The following is an 18759-nucleotide window of genomic DNA, read 5'->3' as shown; positions in this document are numbered from 1 at the left end:
TTACATGCTGCCATTATGGTTTTATGGCCTTTGTTGCTTTTCCCCTGAAAGGTGTCAACAACTGGCGAACAATGAGGTAAAAAAAAAAAAATAATAATAATAAAAAGAAGTAATGTTTTCTAACTTTTGCCGTTGTCGAACAGCTTGAGGCGCAGCTTGAGTATGAATACAAAATTAATTATGTTGGTCACACGCTCCATACTTTTCATTTTCACGGTCGTTAATGACGCGGCCAGCAGCACACACACTCTCCTTCGCAGCATCGATGGTGCAGATGAGCTCGACAATGTACATGGCCTGAGGCTGAGGGTTACTGTTCCAGAGCATTGGCATTCAATCTGATCAGACCTAAACTTTCCAAGAAGTTCTCGCAATTGGGAACTTTGTCTTGTGGAAGATGACCTACATTTCTCATCAAACTACATCGATTTGTCAAGAGCATATTCATTAAATTTACGGTAACATTTGGATATATTAAAAATTTAGACTTCAAAAAAGTTTGTGGCTAAGCCCTTTGGCTTAAGTTGATCTAGATTTGGTATAGCTTTAGCTTTTCATAAATACTATAATTAAATAATTTATTTATTTTTATTTTTTAAAGCTTAAATTTAGTGTAGTCAGTCTTTCGCATATGCAAAGTCAGCAACTATATTCAATTTGATCGTAATAGCACCCATAGAGCTTATCTATCATGGTTTTTGTACAACTTTTGAAGATAAACAAGTCAAGGATTTCACCTTAAAAAACCGAAGCAGCAAAACACTTTGGGACTTTCCACAGCTCTGCTGAACTCAATACAGTTCAATACAGAAAGAAAAAAACCTCTAGTATTTCGACCTTTTTTGTCTGAAAAACTTAGCTCATAATCGATTCGCATTTTAAGTAGGCCAAAAACGGTTGCCGGGGGAAACCAAGCCACTAGCAAAGTGCGTGAATCATCCGGAGCCACATTGAACGCGCACTCTCGATAGTCGATGGCAAGACACTAATTTCCAGCAACTACAACAAGCACAACAAAAGCAACAAAAACATGCGAAGGTTGCGCAAAATATTGTTTTTGACTAAATATGTTGGGTATTACCTGAAGTGCGCTAATGCTGGAGGCGGGTTCATTGGGGTTTGCTTTGAAGGTGCACAGAATGAGGTGGAGTGACAGCAGCTGCTGGTTTATTATTTTATTATTATTTATTTATTTTCGGTGTTTCTTTTTTCTCTGTGTTTTTGTTAAGCCTCAGTTAATTACAGAATTTAAAGCACAGCTTGCTCGTCGAAGCGATCCATCAATACAATGCGCGCCGACGCTGAAAGAAAGTAAAACCCAGTACGTTGCGGCGCTACCTTCGTGGTCTCAACTGCGCACTCTATGCACAAAAGCAAAACGAAAAGAGAGGCCCGCACTCCGGCGACGCTCTCCCGCTCTCCCGGTCTCCCGCTGACCCCCTCATAGCCAAAAACCAAAGTTAAAGCTGTCTGCGAGCGCGACTTGAAGCGCTTTTATTGTGTTGCCTGCTGTAGAGCTGTTGTTGTTGTTGTTGTTGTTGCTGCTGCTGCTGCTGGGGCTGTCGTTGGATCGTTTTGTCTTTTGCAGTTAAGTTTCAATTTCAATTTCAGTCGAACTCGGGCAGCAACGGCACACGGAAGCAGCCGCGGTGCAGACACAACTGCTACAGCTACAGCCACAGCTGAAATACAATTTTTTGTTAAAAAAAAAGTACCAAAAATCGTCTGAATTCAAGTGAAAAACAACAACAAAAATTTGTGTCTGATTTACAGAGTGAAATTTATTTATGCAATTCGACAAAAATAACAAATAAATAAACGAAATAAGTAACAACAAAAATATTACAAAATTCCAGCAATAACGCGGCTCAATTAACAGCTCATAATCAGCAAGTGGCTAATAAAAATAAAGCGAACAAATTTCTTAATAAAAATATATATATATATATAAATACTTATATATATAAAGGTTTTTTTTTTTTAACACCGCGCTTAACACTTTCATTTTCATTGGAGCGAGCGAGGTTTCGTTAAGTGCGTGAACGCTGGCGGTTTCGTTAAGTCGTGTTAAATAACGTTACAGATTCAACGAAATTCCAAAATAAATTCAAATTTTATTGCAAATGAAATAAGCGCTCAAGCTGAATCTTTTGTTAGCTGCACAAAACAAACCAAAAAAAATAATATAATAAAAATTAAAAAAAAAATGCATTTGAGTGCATACCTATTGTGCCTAGGTGGGTATACGAAAATGAAACACATTTTTATTATATTTCCTATAGATTCCATAGATTTTGTAATATTTGAAATATTTCAAAAATTTGATAATGTTTATTTGTGCTGTCCAAAAACAAAAGACTTAGGCAACGAACTTGAATTTGGGATGGGCGCGGAGCGGGCAACAAATTGAATCGAGCTCAGATCCATAAATAAAACAGGCAGTGCTCCAAGCTATTTGATCAGTCATAAGGAATCGACATCGTTAGCTTTGTGCATCTCACTCAGTGTATTGTAAAAGTGAAACCCTAAACTCAAGTTCAAGCCGTATCGCTTTGTTGCCGTTCGCTTTATTTTGTAGTTTTTGTCTTCAAATTAATGAGCCGAGTCACAAAAAAAAAAAAAAAAACATAATGCGCATTTTACAGCAAGATAAGACATTAACAACAATAACAACAAAACGTGACTAAGTCTGTAACTTTCATTGGCAAAATCTTCCGCCAAATGACGTCACAAAAAAACGAGTTGACCAAATGCAAATTGCACACTCACACACACACACACAGGTGTCCAAGGCCAATCAAATTGACTCAGCTACTGCACAAAAAAGTTGTGGTTACAAATTAACATTTACCAGATATAGATACAGAGTAAGAGAGATAGAGATAGAGATAGAGAGAGAGAGAGAGAGAGAGAGAGAGGGAAAGACAGACGCTTTGTGCATTTCGAACATTGGCAGTTTGTGACTTTTCGGTATTACCGCAACAGCCGCTCAGCCTATCCAAACATATTATGCAACTACTTATATTTTATAAAAACAGAAAGAAGAAGAAGCTACAAAAACATTGATACAAAAAAAATGTTGCTGTCATCGCTCGCTGCACAGCGCCAAACTCCTCCAGCAATTCGTGTTTCTTGTCTACAATTTAATGCAATATTTATTTGTCGTTTCGGAAGTTATTGCAGCTGCCTTTTTTTTATTTTAATTTTTCCTTTTTTTTTCTTTTTCTCTTTTGTCCGTTGTCGCTTTTTATTGTCGCATCGCATCTGTGGCCATTGCTCAATTGCAATTTTTCCCCGGTACGCTAGCTATTTGCAGTTTCCCCAGCCGGTTAGCCGGGATTTTCACTTTCATTGGCATTGAAGCAAAATAATAATAGAAACAGCTGCTTGATTGTTGCTTGCAGTTTTAACAACGATTTGCACATTTGATTTGATTACGCTCAGCAGAGGTTGTTATACATATATATATACATATATGAATATACATACATATATATTGTGTTGTATATGTGAATTTATATATTTTATTCAACTTTTAACTATTACTTTAAAAGAATATTATAAAATTTATGATTTATTAATTTTTATTTATTAGCTTATCATATTATTAATATTTTTTTACATAAAATAAAATATAAAATATGTTTTTAGTTTAATTTTAAAGTCTTTGGAGAAACTTTTTTACATGTTTTTATTGTAAAAAAAAAATAATGATAATAATGATAATAATAAATAAAATAAATAAATACTAAAAACTTTAATCGCATAGCTTGCTTTAATAATATTAAAAAAAAAAAAAACAAATAATAAAAAAATAAAATTCAATTTAACAACATTAAAAATCTTATAAAAAAAAAAAAAAAACATTTCAAATTAATACTCAAAAATTCAAGCCTGAATCATGCTTTGAACATTCATTGCTAACAAGAAAAAGTTCTTAACAATTTGCCAATTACACAAATACATTGATGTTTGCATTAACAATAGTTCGATTGTGCCTCGAGGCTTGTTTCTATATGCGGGCCAAGTTAACTTTACGCATAACTGCCCAGTATTTTATTGTATGGCGCAGGCAAAAAAAAAAAAAAATAAAAAAAATAAAAATTAAAAAAAAGAAGTCAACTACAAAAAATAAAACAATTTGGCATTGGCATGGGCAATTTTATTCCCAAGTGAAAGTGACAAAGTTGCAGTGCGCACCTCAAAAAATGTTAATGAGCCGCGCACAAAAAAAAAGTAAATAAAAACAACAGTAAATACAAAAACAACTTCGAGTCAAACTGTAACAGCCTAAATGTTTCGTCAGATCGCACAGATTAATCTTGATTAATCTCGAGTTGGAGAAATCCTAAAGCGACCTTGAGCTGCGCTTCAGCTTCTGCTTCTGCAACCTAAATTACTTAAGCATAGCTCGGGAGCTCTGCTCAGGGAAACAATCAACTTGCAAGTCATTTGATGGGCGCGTAACCAATGCGAACTGCGATTATGTCACAGAGACAACTAAATAAACATTAAACGCTTCAGTTGAAGAGCCACACACGGATATGCATGGCGAACACAGTGGGCGGGGCAGGGCGTTGCGGAGCAGGGCAGGGCATGGTTATACAGCTATAGAGGTGTACGCGCGAGAGACTCAAGCGACATACTTTCTCATTTTTTGCCGCACTGCAGATGCGTAATGCCGATTTGAGACATTACCCAACTCGAAAGAGCTTTTGCATAAGTTTTCAATGAGTTTTGACTTAGGTCAGTTAGTAACAAAAGAGTTTGATTGGAGTCGAGCAATGAACATCAGACAAAACTAATGATAGTTTATCTCAGCCGAAGGGCTATAAGAGCTTAACGCCTAATAAGTAAATAGTTTAACTAAGGTCTGCTGTAAGTAAATGAAAAAGATATAGGACGATATTACTTATTGTTTTAGTAGATATAAGAATTTAAGCTTGTCAATATGATAATGGATTTCTAATAAAATATCTGAGATTTGTTGAAATGAGTGGAAAGAGTAGATATTTACAATATTGAATATAAATTATAAAATTAAGTTTATATTTGCTCATTTTCATTTTGTATAACATCATTTTGTTTGAAATCGTATTTTATTGATTGATTCGCAAGAAAGAACTATATGTATAGAACTATAGCCATTTGACCCTCTTAATTGATTGATAGCTCAAACCAAAGAACTTGAAGCGCAAAACTTTAATCAAATATTTAGTGACTCAATGATATCTAATACTACTTTTCGAAGAGCGTAAGAATCGAATTATAAAATACTTTAATGCAACTATTAAATTTTTACTCAGAATAAAAAGGGATTTTATTGTTGTGTGAGAGACGGCTTACATGTATTAGTTGTTTGTTTCAGAGCACTTCGAATAAGTTCCACTAGCATCTATTTGAAGATCTCCAATAATTTAGAAATATACTATTGTTATTATTTTTAGTAGTTTTTATTATTATTTTATTTTCTTATCGGCATCACAAATAGTCTAATAGTAACTGTATACAGGAATTATAATGAGGAGCATTCTGAGCATTCTCTATAAAATGTTATTTTTTTTTTATAATAAAATGAATACAATTTATGTTTTTTTTTGCAATCTGATCTAATTTTAAGCACAAGCAATGCATATAATATATTTATTCAAATATTTTACAGCACTTGGGGCTGGCATGTTGGTGCAGGCACAAGTTCCCGCTGAGGATGATGAGCAGCCGCAGCACTTGACAAACGATGGTAAGTGGCTTCTGTGCACTTTGTTTACCACGGACATTCATAACTTTAACTATTAAGGCAGCGTCTTTCTTTCAGCCGCACCTGCACGACAAGCGCCTGGGCCGCCAGCTGGCGGAGGAGTTGGAGTACAGCTCCTACTCGGCTAGCAGCGGCAGTAGCAGCAGCAATGCCAGCGAGGATGACGACGAGGATGACTTTGAGGGCTCCAGTGAATACTATGACAGCGATGAGGAGCCCGCTGCGGGCGGCGGCGCCGACAGCAGCAATGAGTCCCTGCCTCGCCTGCTCTCCCCGTCCACATTTCATCGCATCTCCGAGACGCTCGGAGCGCTTAACCATGTTGGGCACATACTCGTGGACATGACGCGCGGTGGTCAGGAGAGCAAATCGGAGAATGCGGGTAGCAGCAAAACTGATGGAGAGAGCAGCAGCAGCACCACCACCACCAGCACCACCACCAGCACCGGCAGCACCACCAGCAGCACCACCAACACCGGCTCTAAATCTACAGAGCAGAGTAGCGATTCCACAACAGCCTCGCCCTTTGCCAAAGCTGAGCCCTTGCCGGGCATCTCCGGTAAGATTTTGGACACCTCCACCGCTACACTCTCCGCCAACAGTTTGCTGCCAGCGGGCAAGCCCGCCAATTTGAGCGCCATACAGGTTGCCACGAAGCGCATTGGACAGGCGGAGCAGGCGCCAGGCAAGCCCATGTTTGTGGAGAACAAGGAAGCGAAGCAGCAGCAGAAGAAGAAGCGTAAGAAGAACAAAAACAAGCAAAAGGTGAAGAAGCCCAACGAGGAGCTGACTCAGGCTACCCCACAGTCCCAGCAGAAGATCAAAATACCCACCACGCCGCGCACCACCCAGTCCCCCAGCTCAATCGGAAGCAGCACCACGCTGCGCCCGCTCGATCAACTGGCCTTGGCCAGCGAGGAGGCCGGCACCGCGAAGGACGTGGAGAACTATTGCAAGACGCCCAGCGGCAGACCGGGTCGTTGCGAGGATCTGAGCAGCTGCCCCGCCCTGCTCCTCAACTTGAGCAGCCTGCGGGAGTCGCTCTGTTTCAAGAGCCTCTTTGTGCCGGGCGTCTGTTGCCCCGTGACCACATCCGCCTCTGAGAGCTCCACGGTGCTAACGACCCAGCGTCCCCTGAAGCTGACCACCAGGACGCCAACAAGCACAACCACCCTGGCACCCACCAAGCGCACCACACAGCGACCGACGCCTAGGCCCACCTCCAGTCTGGTGCTCATTCCCCAAAAGAAACCGCCGACAACACCAACCACCACAACCACAGAGTCGCCACTGGAGCCAGAGAATCTGGACGAGATTGCCAACAACATCGTGGATCCCGATGAGTGCGGTCAGCAGGAATATTCGAGTGGTCGCATCGTGGGCGGCGTGGAGGCGCCCAACGGCCAGTGGCCCTGGATGGCCGCCATCTTCCTGCATGGTCCCAAGCGCACGGAATTCTGGTGCGGCGGATCCCTGATTGGCTCCAAGTACATCTTGACCGCGGCGCATTGCACCAGGGATTCCAGACAAAAGCCGTAAGTGAAAATGATAGATTCTTGGAAATGGATTTGGTATATTATTTAAGCTTTAGATTTAAGATTAATAATGCCCAAACTGTTGGGAGACATTAGAAAGCACAGTAAAGCTTTCCCTTGAAAGCCTCGCCTGACTTTAGATTTTATACAGGAAAAAAATCTAGTTAAATGAACTTAGTTAACCATTTTAAAGAATTAGTGAAATATTATTAATTATGTATGATTTATTAAGCTTAAGAGATAACGTTTAAGTAGAATTTATAAAAGTTAAGCTAATCTCAGTTCAGAAAAACTTGACACCAATAGAAGTTTGATAGAGGTATATTCAAGGTTTCACTTTCAAGATTTCATTGACTGAATATAGTTGAGGAATTAACTCTCTCTCTATTCCGGCTATATTGCTTTAATATAGATTACAAGTAGTCTATAATTAAGATTATATAAATATTTGTCATTTAAGTTATTATACTAATGCCGATTCCTTTTCAGGTTTGCTGCACGTCAGTTTACGGTACGCTTAGGAGACATAGATCTGTCCACAGATGCCGAGCCCTCCGATCCAGTGACCTTTGCCGTCAAGGAGGTGCGCACACACGAACGGTAAATGCGCTCAAAGCTCTCAAGTTGAAGCATACTAATCCGATGTCCGACTCCTTTCAGCTTCTCTCGCATTGGCTTCTATAACGACATAGCAATACTCGTGCTGGATAAGCCCGTGCGCAAGTCCAAGTATGTGATACCCGTTTGTCTGCCGCGCGGTGGTCGAATGCCGCCCAAGGAACGCTTGCCCGGACGTCGGGCCACCGTCGTGGGCTGGGGCACCACCTACTATGGCGGCAAGGAATCCACCAGCCAGCGGCAGGCGGAGCTGCCCATCTGGCGGAACGAGGACTGTGATCGCAGCTACTTCCAGCCCATCAATGAGAACTTCTTGTGCGCTGGCTACTCCGACGGGGGAGTTGATGCGTGTCAGGTAGGTTACGCTAGAGCCTCGGAGATCTTAGCATACTAACGAGCCTCTTATTATCACAGGGCGACTCTGGCGGCCCACTGATGATGCGCTACGACTCGCACTGGGTGCAACTGGGCGTGGTCTCCTTTGGCAACAAGTGCGGCGAGCCCGGCTATCCAGGTGTCTACACACGGGTCACAGAGTATCTGGACTGGATACGCGATCACACGCGGGACTAGGCGGACGTCTTAGTTGTAACTCTAGCTAGGTTTATGTACGCGCTAGTCTATGTACGTTTAATTCTCTCCTCCTGACGCTGTTTATACTATATTTATGAGCTCCCTCAACAGGCACAATTTGTATACCACATTACGCGTTGTTGTGTATAGCATTTGTTACTTAAATTATTTAATCTTAAACGACAAAATAAAACACGATTTTTGTATAGCTAAATCTAGTGTTTGTCTTATATAAAATCTATGGATTAATACACATATAATGTAAAATATCTTCAGCTCAAATATGTTCCACAGAATAACCAGTTTTAGTTTATTGCTAGTATTTCACAATTTCGTGTATATAAAAGATATAAGCGTACGCTTAGTTTCTTGTAAATATTTTGAAAACGAAACGCTCATATTTGGAAACATTAGCTCGATAATTTTTGTTATTCATTCTGAAATCGTATTCCGCAAACTTGGCTCTAGGCGCATAGTAAATAAACAAAAACAGCTGTGACTAATGCTGCAGATGGTAGAGGAGGGATATTTGGGGCAAGTTCAATCGCTCGTAAAATTCGTATTCAGTTATCGCAAAGTTCTCACAGCTGTCGGACGCGTCAGCGATTTGTTTTGTGCTTTTGCCGGCAGTGTGCGCGTTTTTTTGTTTTTTTTTTGTTTGATGATTTCTCAATGAAATTTGTAAAAGTTTAACGATAAGAATATTGGGCTCCTGTATTGAGATAAACGGGAAGCGGCAGCTTCAAAAATTATTTGTTTATAACGCTGATAAGCAAAGTTGTGTTTGGTTTTTGGTATTGTCGGCAGTGTGTTAGCAAAAAGCTTTCACGTTTTGTTTGTAGAAAGCTTTCTGTGCATAAAACGCGTGGTAAGTCAGTATTTCTCACTTAAAAAAGTTCTCTCTTACAAATCGGAAGAGCTGCGTAAGAGAGCAAGAGTGAGCTAGCAAACGTCTGCTTTGCACTCTCTATTGCTCTCTATCTCTATTTCTTTTTGCATGGGTCAGGAAAGGTCATGAATAAATTAAAATAAATAGTAACAGAAAATGGAAAAAAGGCTTTTTTACTTCATAATTAATTAATAAACAATCACACGACCATTTTAGCAACTGTAAAATTGTATTCAATATTAATTACATTCAATATAATAACATGACTAGCAGCTGTTTTACCAAGAAGCTTTAAGCTTTTGTACATGCTGCTATTGTAATCATATGTTTAGCATGGCAATGTTTTATGCTACTGTTAAGTATCTGTAAAGCTTTTTGAAGCGATTTTTTAGCGTTTTGCTTGCGTTTTTTCGGTGGGTAGTTGCATGGGATAATTGATATTTGAGTAAAATTTTGATTAAAATATAAAAAATAATAATAATGGCTTAAGCGAAAAACTTTTAAATATTGAATTTTAATTTTTTAAACTTAAAAAAGACTTGTTCCCGCCCGGGTTCGAACCGGGGACCTTGTGCGTGTGAAGCACACGTGATAACCGCTACACTACGGAAACAGCTGACGGCGATCGATTTAGAGCAATTCAAGATTAGCAACAAGCCCAATTTCAAATTTTTGAACAAGTAAACTTTTTCTAAAATAATTATGTGCTTAAAAAATACAGTAAATTAAATTCACTAGCACGAAACTTGTGTGTCAAAAAAATGCTTGTATTTGTTCCCGCCCGGGTTCGAACCGGGGACCTTGTGCGTGTGAAGCACACGTGATAACCGCTACACTACGGAAACAACTGGCGATCCGTTTGCCTAATACAGTCTATGATAGGACGGCGACACATTGGCAGCGGGGCAAATAATTGTATCACTGTGGCCAATCTATAGATGTTCCTAACTGCGGAGTTTGGCACACTCGTGGCACACCCACAGTTAATTGGCAACTCGCCAAACGGCCCACTTTCAATGGCTGCTCAATTGGCACCGAGGGCACACGAAGCATTCGAGGCATTCGCTGAAGTTGAGAAATGCCTGAAACATGCACACAGATTACCAAGTCAAGTTCCAACAAGTACAATCCCACCCAACCCGCACAGCCCCCCAGCCACCCCGTTACGGCACACCTTTAAATAAATTTTGCCCATGCTGATCCTTAATTAAAATTCCTATTGTCTGTGCTGGCCTGCATAGATTTTGCCATTCCCCTCGCCAGCTTATCGCCTGCCCCTGGCACACAATTAATATGCAGGCCAAGAACGCTCTCTAACTGCTCGCACTCGTTATAATTACGCATTTAAATTGGCACAAAGGTTCGGCCAAGAGAATGGGGATGGCAATGGGAAAGGGGATAAAGCGACGATGGAGACAGAGTCCAGGCCAGGGATATTCTAGCCGTGGATGTGAATGTTGAACGTGCTATTGTTGTTGTTGCGATACCTTAATAACTGAGAGTATTATAAATTTATGGCCTAAATAGTGCATGCTGTATATTATTTATTGTAGACTATAGTACAAATATCATTACATTTTTAAATTCAAATATTAATTTTAATATATTATTATCAGCCTTTAACTATTCATTACAATTTATTTCCACCTATTATTTTTTGTTAGTTTTCCTATAAATATTAAATTAAAACTGCAAATATTAGATTATCATGTCAAATTACTATTATCTAATCAGAGTTTAGAGATTAGCAATGGAATTTCACGGGTAACATTCATGTGCCTTGAGCCATGGCAAAGGTATTTAATCTTCGGCAATCCAGAGATAACTTCAGATTCTTGTTGTTGTTGCTGTTGCTGCTGCTATGACTGTGTGGCATGGCCCCATAAATTTGGGTCAATGGGAAAAATGTCAGAATTGAGTAATTACAACATAATTTTCAATTTTGCAGTTTACGTTGTAAATTAATTTGCGGTCGACATTTGCAAAGCGGACTGAGACCACCGCCACCACAGGCGCGCATTGTTTGGTACGGCTTCTGGACTGCGCCTATAAGCAATCCCAATCCCAGTCCCCTACCCCAACGCTCAGCCCCCAGCCCCCAGCCCCCAGCTGCCAGCCCCGCCCTCGAGTACTGCCAGTCGCAGTCGACTCGAGTCTATGCTGATGAGGCACACAATCGTGACTGGGCGCGGCTTCCAGGGGGGCTTTGTTGGGGTCAGAGCAATTATAGCAACAATTAAGGGGCAGCTGGCGTGGATTTGTGTGCGTGGGTGTAAGTGTGTGTGTATGTGTGTGTGTGAGGGGGTCGAGCGCGTCATTTGTTGTGCATAATTAATTTGCAGTTATTTTGCACGTTTCTTTGTTTGTTGTAATCGCAGCGAGGGTCGAGGGGGGTTGGGCAAAAACTGTTTACGATTTTACAGTCCAGCGCGTTCTAATTGAAAAAAGACAAGCCAGTGTCAACGACACATGGGAAGCAGCAGCACCAGCTGGGGGCGTGGCAAGGGGCTCTAGTCAACAGCTGTGAGCAAGAATCAGGAGTGGGAGCTGGCGCGGCGTAGCCCGGGCTGGCCTGGCTTACATAGGATGCAATAAAAAATTGACCCGAAAATGTGTAACAAATGCTGTGACATATTTTCAGCAAACGATAACCCACACTCACATACGCACACACACACACAGACATACACAAACATACAGCAAATACCCCGTTAGCCGCTGCCAATGATCCTGAAAAGGAATGAACGGAAAAGCGACTCGCAAAGGGTGTTTCAAATGGGGCGTAGTTTGTAGCTAGGGGCAGCTTTGAAGTCAAGGGGCTGTAGGGCTGTGTGTGTGTGTGTGTGTGTCTGTGTGTAGTGAAAATCGGTTGCGGGCAACATTTGTTTTGGGCTACAGCACAGCAAATGTGCAAAAATGAATATCAGGAAAAAAGCAAGAAAAACAAAAACAAAAGCAAAAAAAAAAAAAGAATAAAATAAAGTCAGGCAAATGGCGAAAATCTGTAACTGTAACTGCAACATGGCATGAACTTAATCTGCTGCCGATTGTTGTTGTTGTTATTGTTGGTGTTTGTGTTGTTGTTGTTGTTGTTGCCAAGGGTTTGTTGCTCAATTTGTTGGCCGTGCATGGCGGCAGCAGCTACTTTTAGTAGCAGCGTGTTTATGGATGGGAGGGAGGTAGAGAGGGGAGGTTGAAGGGAACCAATCCGAACCAAATACTGCCGCATTTTCAATATTGCGGCAACAATTTTCATCGTTGTTTGTATTTGCGAGCTGTGTAATAATGAAAGCAACGATTTGGGCGTGTAACAGTCACGCGCTCACTCCTGCTCTCAATTCGCCCTTTTTGCATGGGTTTTGCGGATTGAGGCTTGCGGATTGCGGGCTGCGGGTTACGGTTCACGGGACGGCTGGGAGGTCAGCTCTCTATCCACTCGACTCGACTCGACTTGCCTCGACTCGGCACGGGGTGTTCATTTAATTGAAAACAACGCGACGGCACTTAAAGTGAAACCGAAAACAGATGGAAACGAAAAACTTACAATAATTGCTTGGAAGGCGCTTTAATCGACTTGGGGCTGTTGCCCAGCTGCAAAGTTGAAATTCGCTAAACTTGGGGGTCCCAGAGCAACAGGAACAGCAACAGCTACAGCGGCTAAAGTTCAACCCGAAACTCAAGTGTGCAGCTAATGAATTCTTTATAGAGCTTCGTATCAAAATTATTGAGCCATTGCCTTAATTAACAGCGCATTAAAACAAAGAGAAACTTGAGAACGACTCGGAAAGATATTTGATTTTTATTTTCTTGTTTTTTTACTGTGTAACACATTGTTTGCTAAGCGTAAGCTATGCGTATATATTTAAAAAATTTATTCACAAAGGATCATTGAGATGGAAGTTAAATTAAAATACATTCCATTCAATGCAGTTTCTGTTGAGCTTGATGTCCTTTTATATCCAAAATGACTTTTAAGAAGCAGTTGAGGCTGAAAGAGAAAAAAGTAAAAATTAAAAAAAAAAAAAATGTTTTAGAAATTGATGTGGAGTTATCAATTAGTAGATTTTATAGATAGACAGATGGGTGGATTTATTTCCTCGTTGATATAGCATCTCAACCAAGTATTTCCTCTTAGAATTTCCTTTACAAATTTCCTCTAAGTATTTCTTCTAAGTATTTCTTCTAAGTATTTCCTTAAGTATTTGCTCTACGTATTTCGTGCAAGTATTTTAACAAGTATTTCCTCCAAGTAATTCTCCAAGTATTTCTTCCAAGTATTTCCCCCAAGTCTCTAATGCTTCGCTAAGCGATCATTAAATATTTGCACTCACCTCACTTTATTTTGCTGCACTTCACTTTACTGCACGACTCACCTTACACCAGCTCTGGAACGACTGAAGAAATGCTGCAGCTGCTGCTCTTTATATAGGGCGACTTTTACTCAAACACGAAGTAGCGCTCAAATGTTGGGCCCGACGACAGGTAGAGATCGTGTCAGTTGAGCTTTAAGTGAGCAACGAGAGCACTCTCTGCGGCTTCGATTTACTTAAATATAAATACCGAGCTACCGAGCTACCGAGCAACTGAAACGATCTTCCTTTACTTTTGTTGGGCAGACAGGGTGACTGACTTTGAAATTGACAGGGAGAGAAAGAGATAGATATACAGACAGACATACGAACAGATATATAGACAAACAAACAGGCATTCTTAAATCTGATTACCATTAATATATATGCTTGATAAGGCTAAATGTTTGTATGCCAAATTGCTTAGGTATACAAATATTTATTATTATTAAATGTAGACAGCAGTTTCTTCTACTTTCTAGTTCTCTTAGGAACGAGGACTTTTGCATAGTCTGCTTCTATTTCTGGCTATTCTATTCCTAGAAATTTCTTATTATCGAATGCCTGAGAAATGCGTTATATCTTGTCTTATATTTATTTAATTTTAAATCCATAAATTTAGTATCTTCACAATGGAATTTGATTGTGGTTTGGTTTGTGGAACCAATTAGAATAAAGTATTCGAAATGTATGCTCGGTTGTTCATAGGCAATGTGAGTTTCCTGCCAGCCTCGATGCACAGGCATAGCGTATGAGCTGAGTTTGTTGGATTCGAAGCCAACATGCAAATGCCAAATGGCACGAGGCGAAGCGAAAACAGAGCCGCCATAGCAACCAGATTGAAATAAGTAACGGGAAATGTCAATGCGGCGGCAGCCGGATTGAAGATTATACTGAATCGAGTCACTTAAAGCCGCAATGGGCATTTTAATGATGTGGTGCGTCCCATTCGAGCAGAGAGCAGATAAAGCGCAGGCGCTGTCATATGAATCTCAGCATTTCACAATATTAAATGAAGATTCGGCAAGCCTGTGGGACTCGGGTGGAGGTAATCAGATCCCTCAACTAAAATGTTTCTGCATTTACAATCAATTGAAATGCGAGGCGAGCGTGTGCTAAAGAGCTGCTGTTGATGTTTTATAACTGTAATCGGATATTTTTGCTTGTTGCAATTGGCGGCGCCTTTGCCTTGTGCAACAGACGCCTACGCAGCGACCTTTACGCGTGAATGCGTGTGTGTGCGTGTGTGTGTGTGTGTGTGAGTGAGTGGGTGGGATTTGTGTAACTATGGCTGTGTGTGTGTGACGCCCCTCTGTTGCATGCCCTATGTTATCTCTCAGCATGTGTATGTGCGTGTATGCACAAGTCTATGTGTGTGTAAGTGTGTGTGTGTGTGTGTGTGCATAGCCCGTTTGTAAACAAACAGCATACAAGGCCAGGGCAAGTGGACATGCCAAACAGACGCCGCCCATGGTTGCTCCGCACTGGACAAACAGGACGACCAGCGGCGATTGCAACTGAGCTCGCTTAAACGCATGCCGTTCGTTGTTGCGTTATGGACGGACAGGACCCAGCCAAGAGTACAGAATGAGGGTATTTTGCCAATCCGATGTTTACTCTCTCTCTTTCGCTCTTTGTCTCTATGTCCCTCTCTCTCTGTCTGGCTGTGTTTGGCTGCCACTTTCTCTTTCTCTCTCTGTGCGCTCGCAGCACAAAACCAATAAGTCAAAAGACCAAAAAGGCTTAACGGACTATAAAAAGCAAAAGGCAACACGAAAGAAACTCAGCACAAAATTACAACGATTGCAAAACGAGTAAGAAGAAAAAAATGTATATCAGAGAGCGTAGAAGAAATAACCAGATTGGCGAAAAAAAAAAACGAGTTATGCAGAGGCAAAGCTTGTATACTCTATAAAAATATATATGGAATTTCACAGGAGGCGAGAGATGATGATGATGATAATGTTGATAATGATGATGAAGATGATGATGATTATTATCATCATATTCATTATGATATATTCATATTCAGTATGATATATACAATTATGAATCCATATTTAACTTCATCCATAAAAATCTAAGGATTTACGTATACTTAATATTTTTAAAAATTATTATAAAGTATATTCTTTATTAACTAAAAGGCTATTTAACCCGTAGATATACATATATAAATACTTTAACTATATTTCAAGTCAGTTTTTATAAATGACTAAACTTGATTGAACTCAAGCCACAAGCTAGAATTCTATTTAAAGATAGTCTCAGTTTGCGCCACTCCCTATATATAAATTTGATGATATTTGCAGCTATTTCAGCGTACGCTATATATACTTGACTAGCTTTATTGAAATGCCATAAAACCTGTCGAAAGGGTATCGATGGCCATAACAACAACACGTGCTGTTGTTGACTGTTTTGTGCTGTGATTGCCGTATGGAGGAGTCTAGGATCTATGAGCTGCTGTTGTTGCCCGAGCAGCTCGTCCAGCGACCCATTTGTGCCAAGTGTGTGACAATAAAATGTTTACTGATAGGCAACAACAACAACAACAGCAACAACAACTACTAGAGTAAGCCCGGCCAAGCAATTGAATGTGGCACAAACTGCTTGCCGGATGGCTGGCAATGTCTCACTGTGTTTGGTGCGTGGGCGGGTGGCTCGGTGGCTCAGTGGCACAGTGGCTCTGTGGCTGTGTGGCTGTGTGGCTCGGTGGATGGGTGCGCCTGTCGTCTATTAAAAAAGGTTACCAAAGCAAACTAAATGGCAAGCAAAAAGGAAAGCCCGGCGACTATTATAAATAATAAATGCTGACTGGTCAAGCCAGAGAGAGCCGAGAGCCTTCGAGTTGGTGGAGTGAAGTAGCCCTAACCCACTCGGCCCCCGCCTCACCATCTCGCTTATCTACATTCTCATGCTCAGTCCAGGCTCCAGTTCCAGGCCCAAGGCGCAACTTTCGGCGCCGACTGAGCAAAAACAATTTGCTGTGTTGTTTTTCTTCTCTCTTTTTTTTGCTGCTGCTGCTGCTCTTCCTCTTTTTATTTTACCGGCTAACGCGCCCTTGGCTCATAAATCTCAACCAAGAGTGAAATAAAGCTAAACGTACCGTCCAGATACGAGCTACTGGCTTCTGTTGATGCGGGGGGCTTTGGGGCCTAGGCACCTGGCAAATTGATTTGTTGGTTTATTCAGCTACCTATAACCCGCACTCTCCCGGGCCCAGGCACAGTCACGGGGCACCGGGCACCGGGCACCGGGCGACGCCTGTTTGTGTCATAAAATACGACGACAGGATGTTATATGAAGTGTCCTGGCTTGAAATGACATTACGATGAAGTGTAGTCAGGCTGCAGGCATCGCTATAAAGCAATTTACAATTGCACCCAGCTCCCGGAGTTCTTGATCGATTCAATTAGACGGCCAGCCGCCTAATGGCTTTAATTTAAATCAATCAATCAATCAATCTGCCGCTACCGCTGCCGCTGCTGCCGCTGCTGCTGCTGCCGCTGCTGTTGTGGTCCCCAAACTTATTGTTAGTTTAGTTTTAGGCCAGTATTTATCTCTCTTTTTGTTAGCGTTTGCTTCGCTCTCATTTTCGGGCGTCGGCTTATCTAGCCTTCATTTTTATTCGGCTGCTTTGGACTGGCTTAGTTTGAATTGATTGGGACGCCTTGACCCAGAGATGCTGCTCTTGCCGGTTAGTTTAAGGCCGGAGCTTACGCATTTCGGGTCCTTTGTCTTATGGCTAAGCTACTTAATTTATTTGACCCTATTCATGTGGCTCTGCTATGCAAAATTTAAAGCCGTTCCTGAATTGCCAACAAATTGCCAGCAGGCTTTTAGCTGAAAAGGTGAATCCAAACAGAGCATGACCTGCATTTACTGACATCCATTCTAAACAGAACTGAGTTAAGGCTGTGCGTGTGCGTGTGTGTGTGGGTGTGTATCTTTCCATGTTCTAGGAGTCATCATTCACTGGAATTTCTACATTCACATTTCGTAGTTTTTGGCTTGTGTTTGCTCCGAGCTTAAATTTCGGTGAGCTCTTCAGCAATTCTGCATGCATCCGGTGCACTTGTTAAGGAATTATTTCTGCTTTAAATTGCTGCTCGAATTTCAACATGTGACAGCGCATAAATCATTGTTATGCAATGTAGCAAAGGCCCTCATTTATATGTGAAAATACAAGCGCTCATAAATATATATAGATAGCACACTCTACCGTACCTTCGGTAAACAGATAATTTGAGAGAATTTCCTCTTTGGGGCTGTCTGAAATTTGCATGACTTGCTTCTGCTCTGTTTTAAAGGAAAATCTCTTCAGCACATATATTTTTAAATATATTTAGATACTGTTTCCATATATCTAAAACTAATATTGATATTAGCTCAGACAATTATTAAAGACAAAATATTAAATTAAGAGGAGCTGATGCATGAATTACTACAGTGCAGTTCGCTAATAAATTAGCCACGAATTTCGGATTAATTGGCATCCAATTGCAATGGCATCTGGCATATTGGCATTGAATGCCTTTCGAAGTGATAGATTATTGAATGCATGTCAAAGTGCTCGGCTAATTGGAAATATGCACAATAGAAAGATGATAGTCTTTTATATGTAATTCAAAGGGTTCTTCGAATCTCTACTGTTGGTTTGCTTGGTTCTGTTGAGAGGGAGATTTGTGAAACATTCGGCATTGCATGACCTGCATCTATGCAACGGTGTGGCGGCTCGTTTGCTGCCATTTGCTTGCAATCTTTCAATAATTCATGATGCAATCAATAACGTAAACTAACAACACATGCAGCTGGCCAGGTGAGGACAGGCGAGGACAGAGGAGGACAGGCGCAGGCCAGGGCAGGGCCGTGGTGGGAGCCAAGGGCTGATTGAGTTAGGAGCTGGCTGCAGTTACCATTCTTAACCGTATGCTGACTGGCATTTCGTTTACATTTAGCTACGATTCGTTTCACCTGCATATTTTGCCAATAAATTGTGCCGACTGGCTGTGCGCCTTGCTCGATTCCTGCCAG

The 18759-nt window shown here is 41.0% G+C and overlaps 2 protein-coding genes, 1 long non-coding RNA gene and 2 other non-coding genes across 7 annotated transcripts in view; 2 read left to right on the top strand and 3 right to left on the bottom strand.

The window, feature by feature from the left end:
- Window positions 1–1591: 1591 nt before the first annotated feature.
- Window positions 1592–8698, top strand: LOC149270495 (uncharacterized). 3 transcript variants are annotated; one of them, XM_089476594.1, is made up of 6 exons: window positions 1592–2237; window positions 5663–5740; window positions 5816–7293; window positions 7783–7893; window positions 7954–8266; window positions 8326–8698. In XM_089476594.1, the coding sequence occupies exons 2-6, from the start codon at window positions 5738–5740 to the stop codon at window positions 8482–8484; spliced, it is 2064 nt and encodes a 687-aa protein (XP_089332720.1). In that variant the 5' UTR covers window positions 1592–2237; window positions 5663–5737; the 3' UTR covers window positions 8485–8698. The 3 variants fall into 3 exon arrangements, with proteins under 3 accessions (XP_089332720.1, XP_089332705.1, XP_089332715.1); XM_089476579.1 differs by having other exon boundaries at window positions 5802–7293; XM_089476589.1 differs by having other exon boundaries at window positions 5798–7293.
- Window positions 8699–9038: 340 nt separating this feature from the next.
- Window positions 9039–18759, top strand: part of Naam (Nicotinamide amidase) — a 37907-nt gene continuing 28186 nt past the window's right edge. The window contains exon 1 of the mRNA XM_089476603.1: window positions 9039–9352. The gene's annotated coding sequence lies outside the window, so the exon portion shown is untranslated. The remainder of the gene's footprint in view (window positions 9353–18759) is intronic.
- TRNAV-CAC (transfer RNA valine (anticodon CAC)) lies at window positions 9914–9986 on the bottom strand. The gene has a single exon. It is a non-coding gene; the product is annotated as a tRNA-Val (tRNA).
- Window positions 10146–10218, bottom strand: TRNAV-CAC (transfer RNA valine (anticodon CAC)). The gene has a single exon. It is a non-coding gene; the product is annotated as a tRNA-Val (tRNA).
- On the bottom strand, window positions 13143–14961 carry LOC149270492 (uncharacterized). Its single transcript, XR_016271692.1, has 2 exons — window positions 13705–14961; window positions 13143–13361 (listed from the first exon to the last, which is right to left on the bottom strand). It is a non-coding gene; the product is annotated as an uncharacterized LOC149270492 (long non-coding RNA).

The sequence above is a fragment of the Drosophila arizonae genome, chromosome 2, assembly GCF_054131065.1.
Source record: "Drosophila arizonae isolate 15081-1271.41 chromosome 2, UAZ_ARI_1.0, whole genome shotgun sequence".
Classification (NCBI taxonomy): Eukaryota; Metazoa; Arthropoda; class Insecta; order Diptera; family Drosophilidae; genus Drosophila; species Drosophila arizonae.
This window is presented reverse-complemented; position numbering and strand designations above follow the sequence as displayed.

What these genes read in the sequence shown, in the direction of transcription:
- LOC149270495 (XM_089476579.1), top strand. Translation starts at nt 2,207, where the DNA reads ATGCATTTGAGTGCATACCTATTGTGCCTAG. An exon ending in TGCATACCTATTGTGCCTAG is followed by an intron (nt 2,238 to 5,662) that starts GTGGGTATACGA and finishes AATATTTTACAG; the next exon opens with CACTTGGGGCTGGCATGTTG. An exon ending in GGGGAGTTGATGCGTGTCAG is followed by an intron (nt 8,267 to 8,325) that starts GTAGGTTACGCT and finishes TTATTATCACAG; the next exon opens with GGCGACTCTGGCGGCCCACT.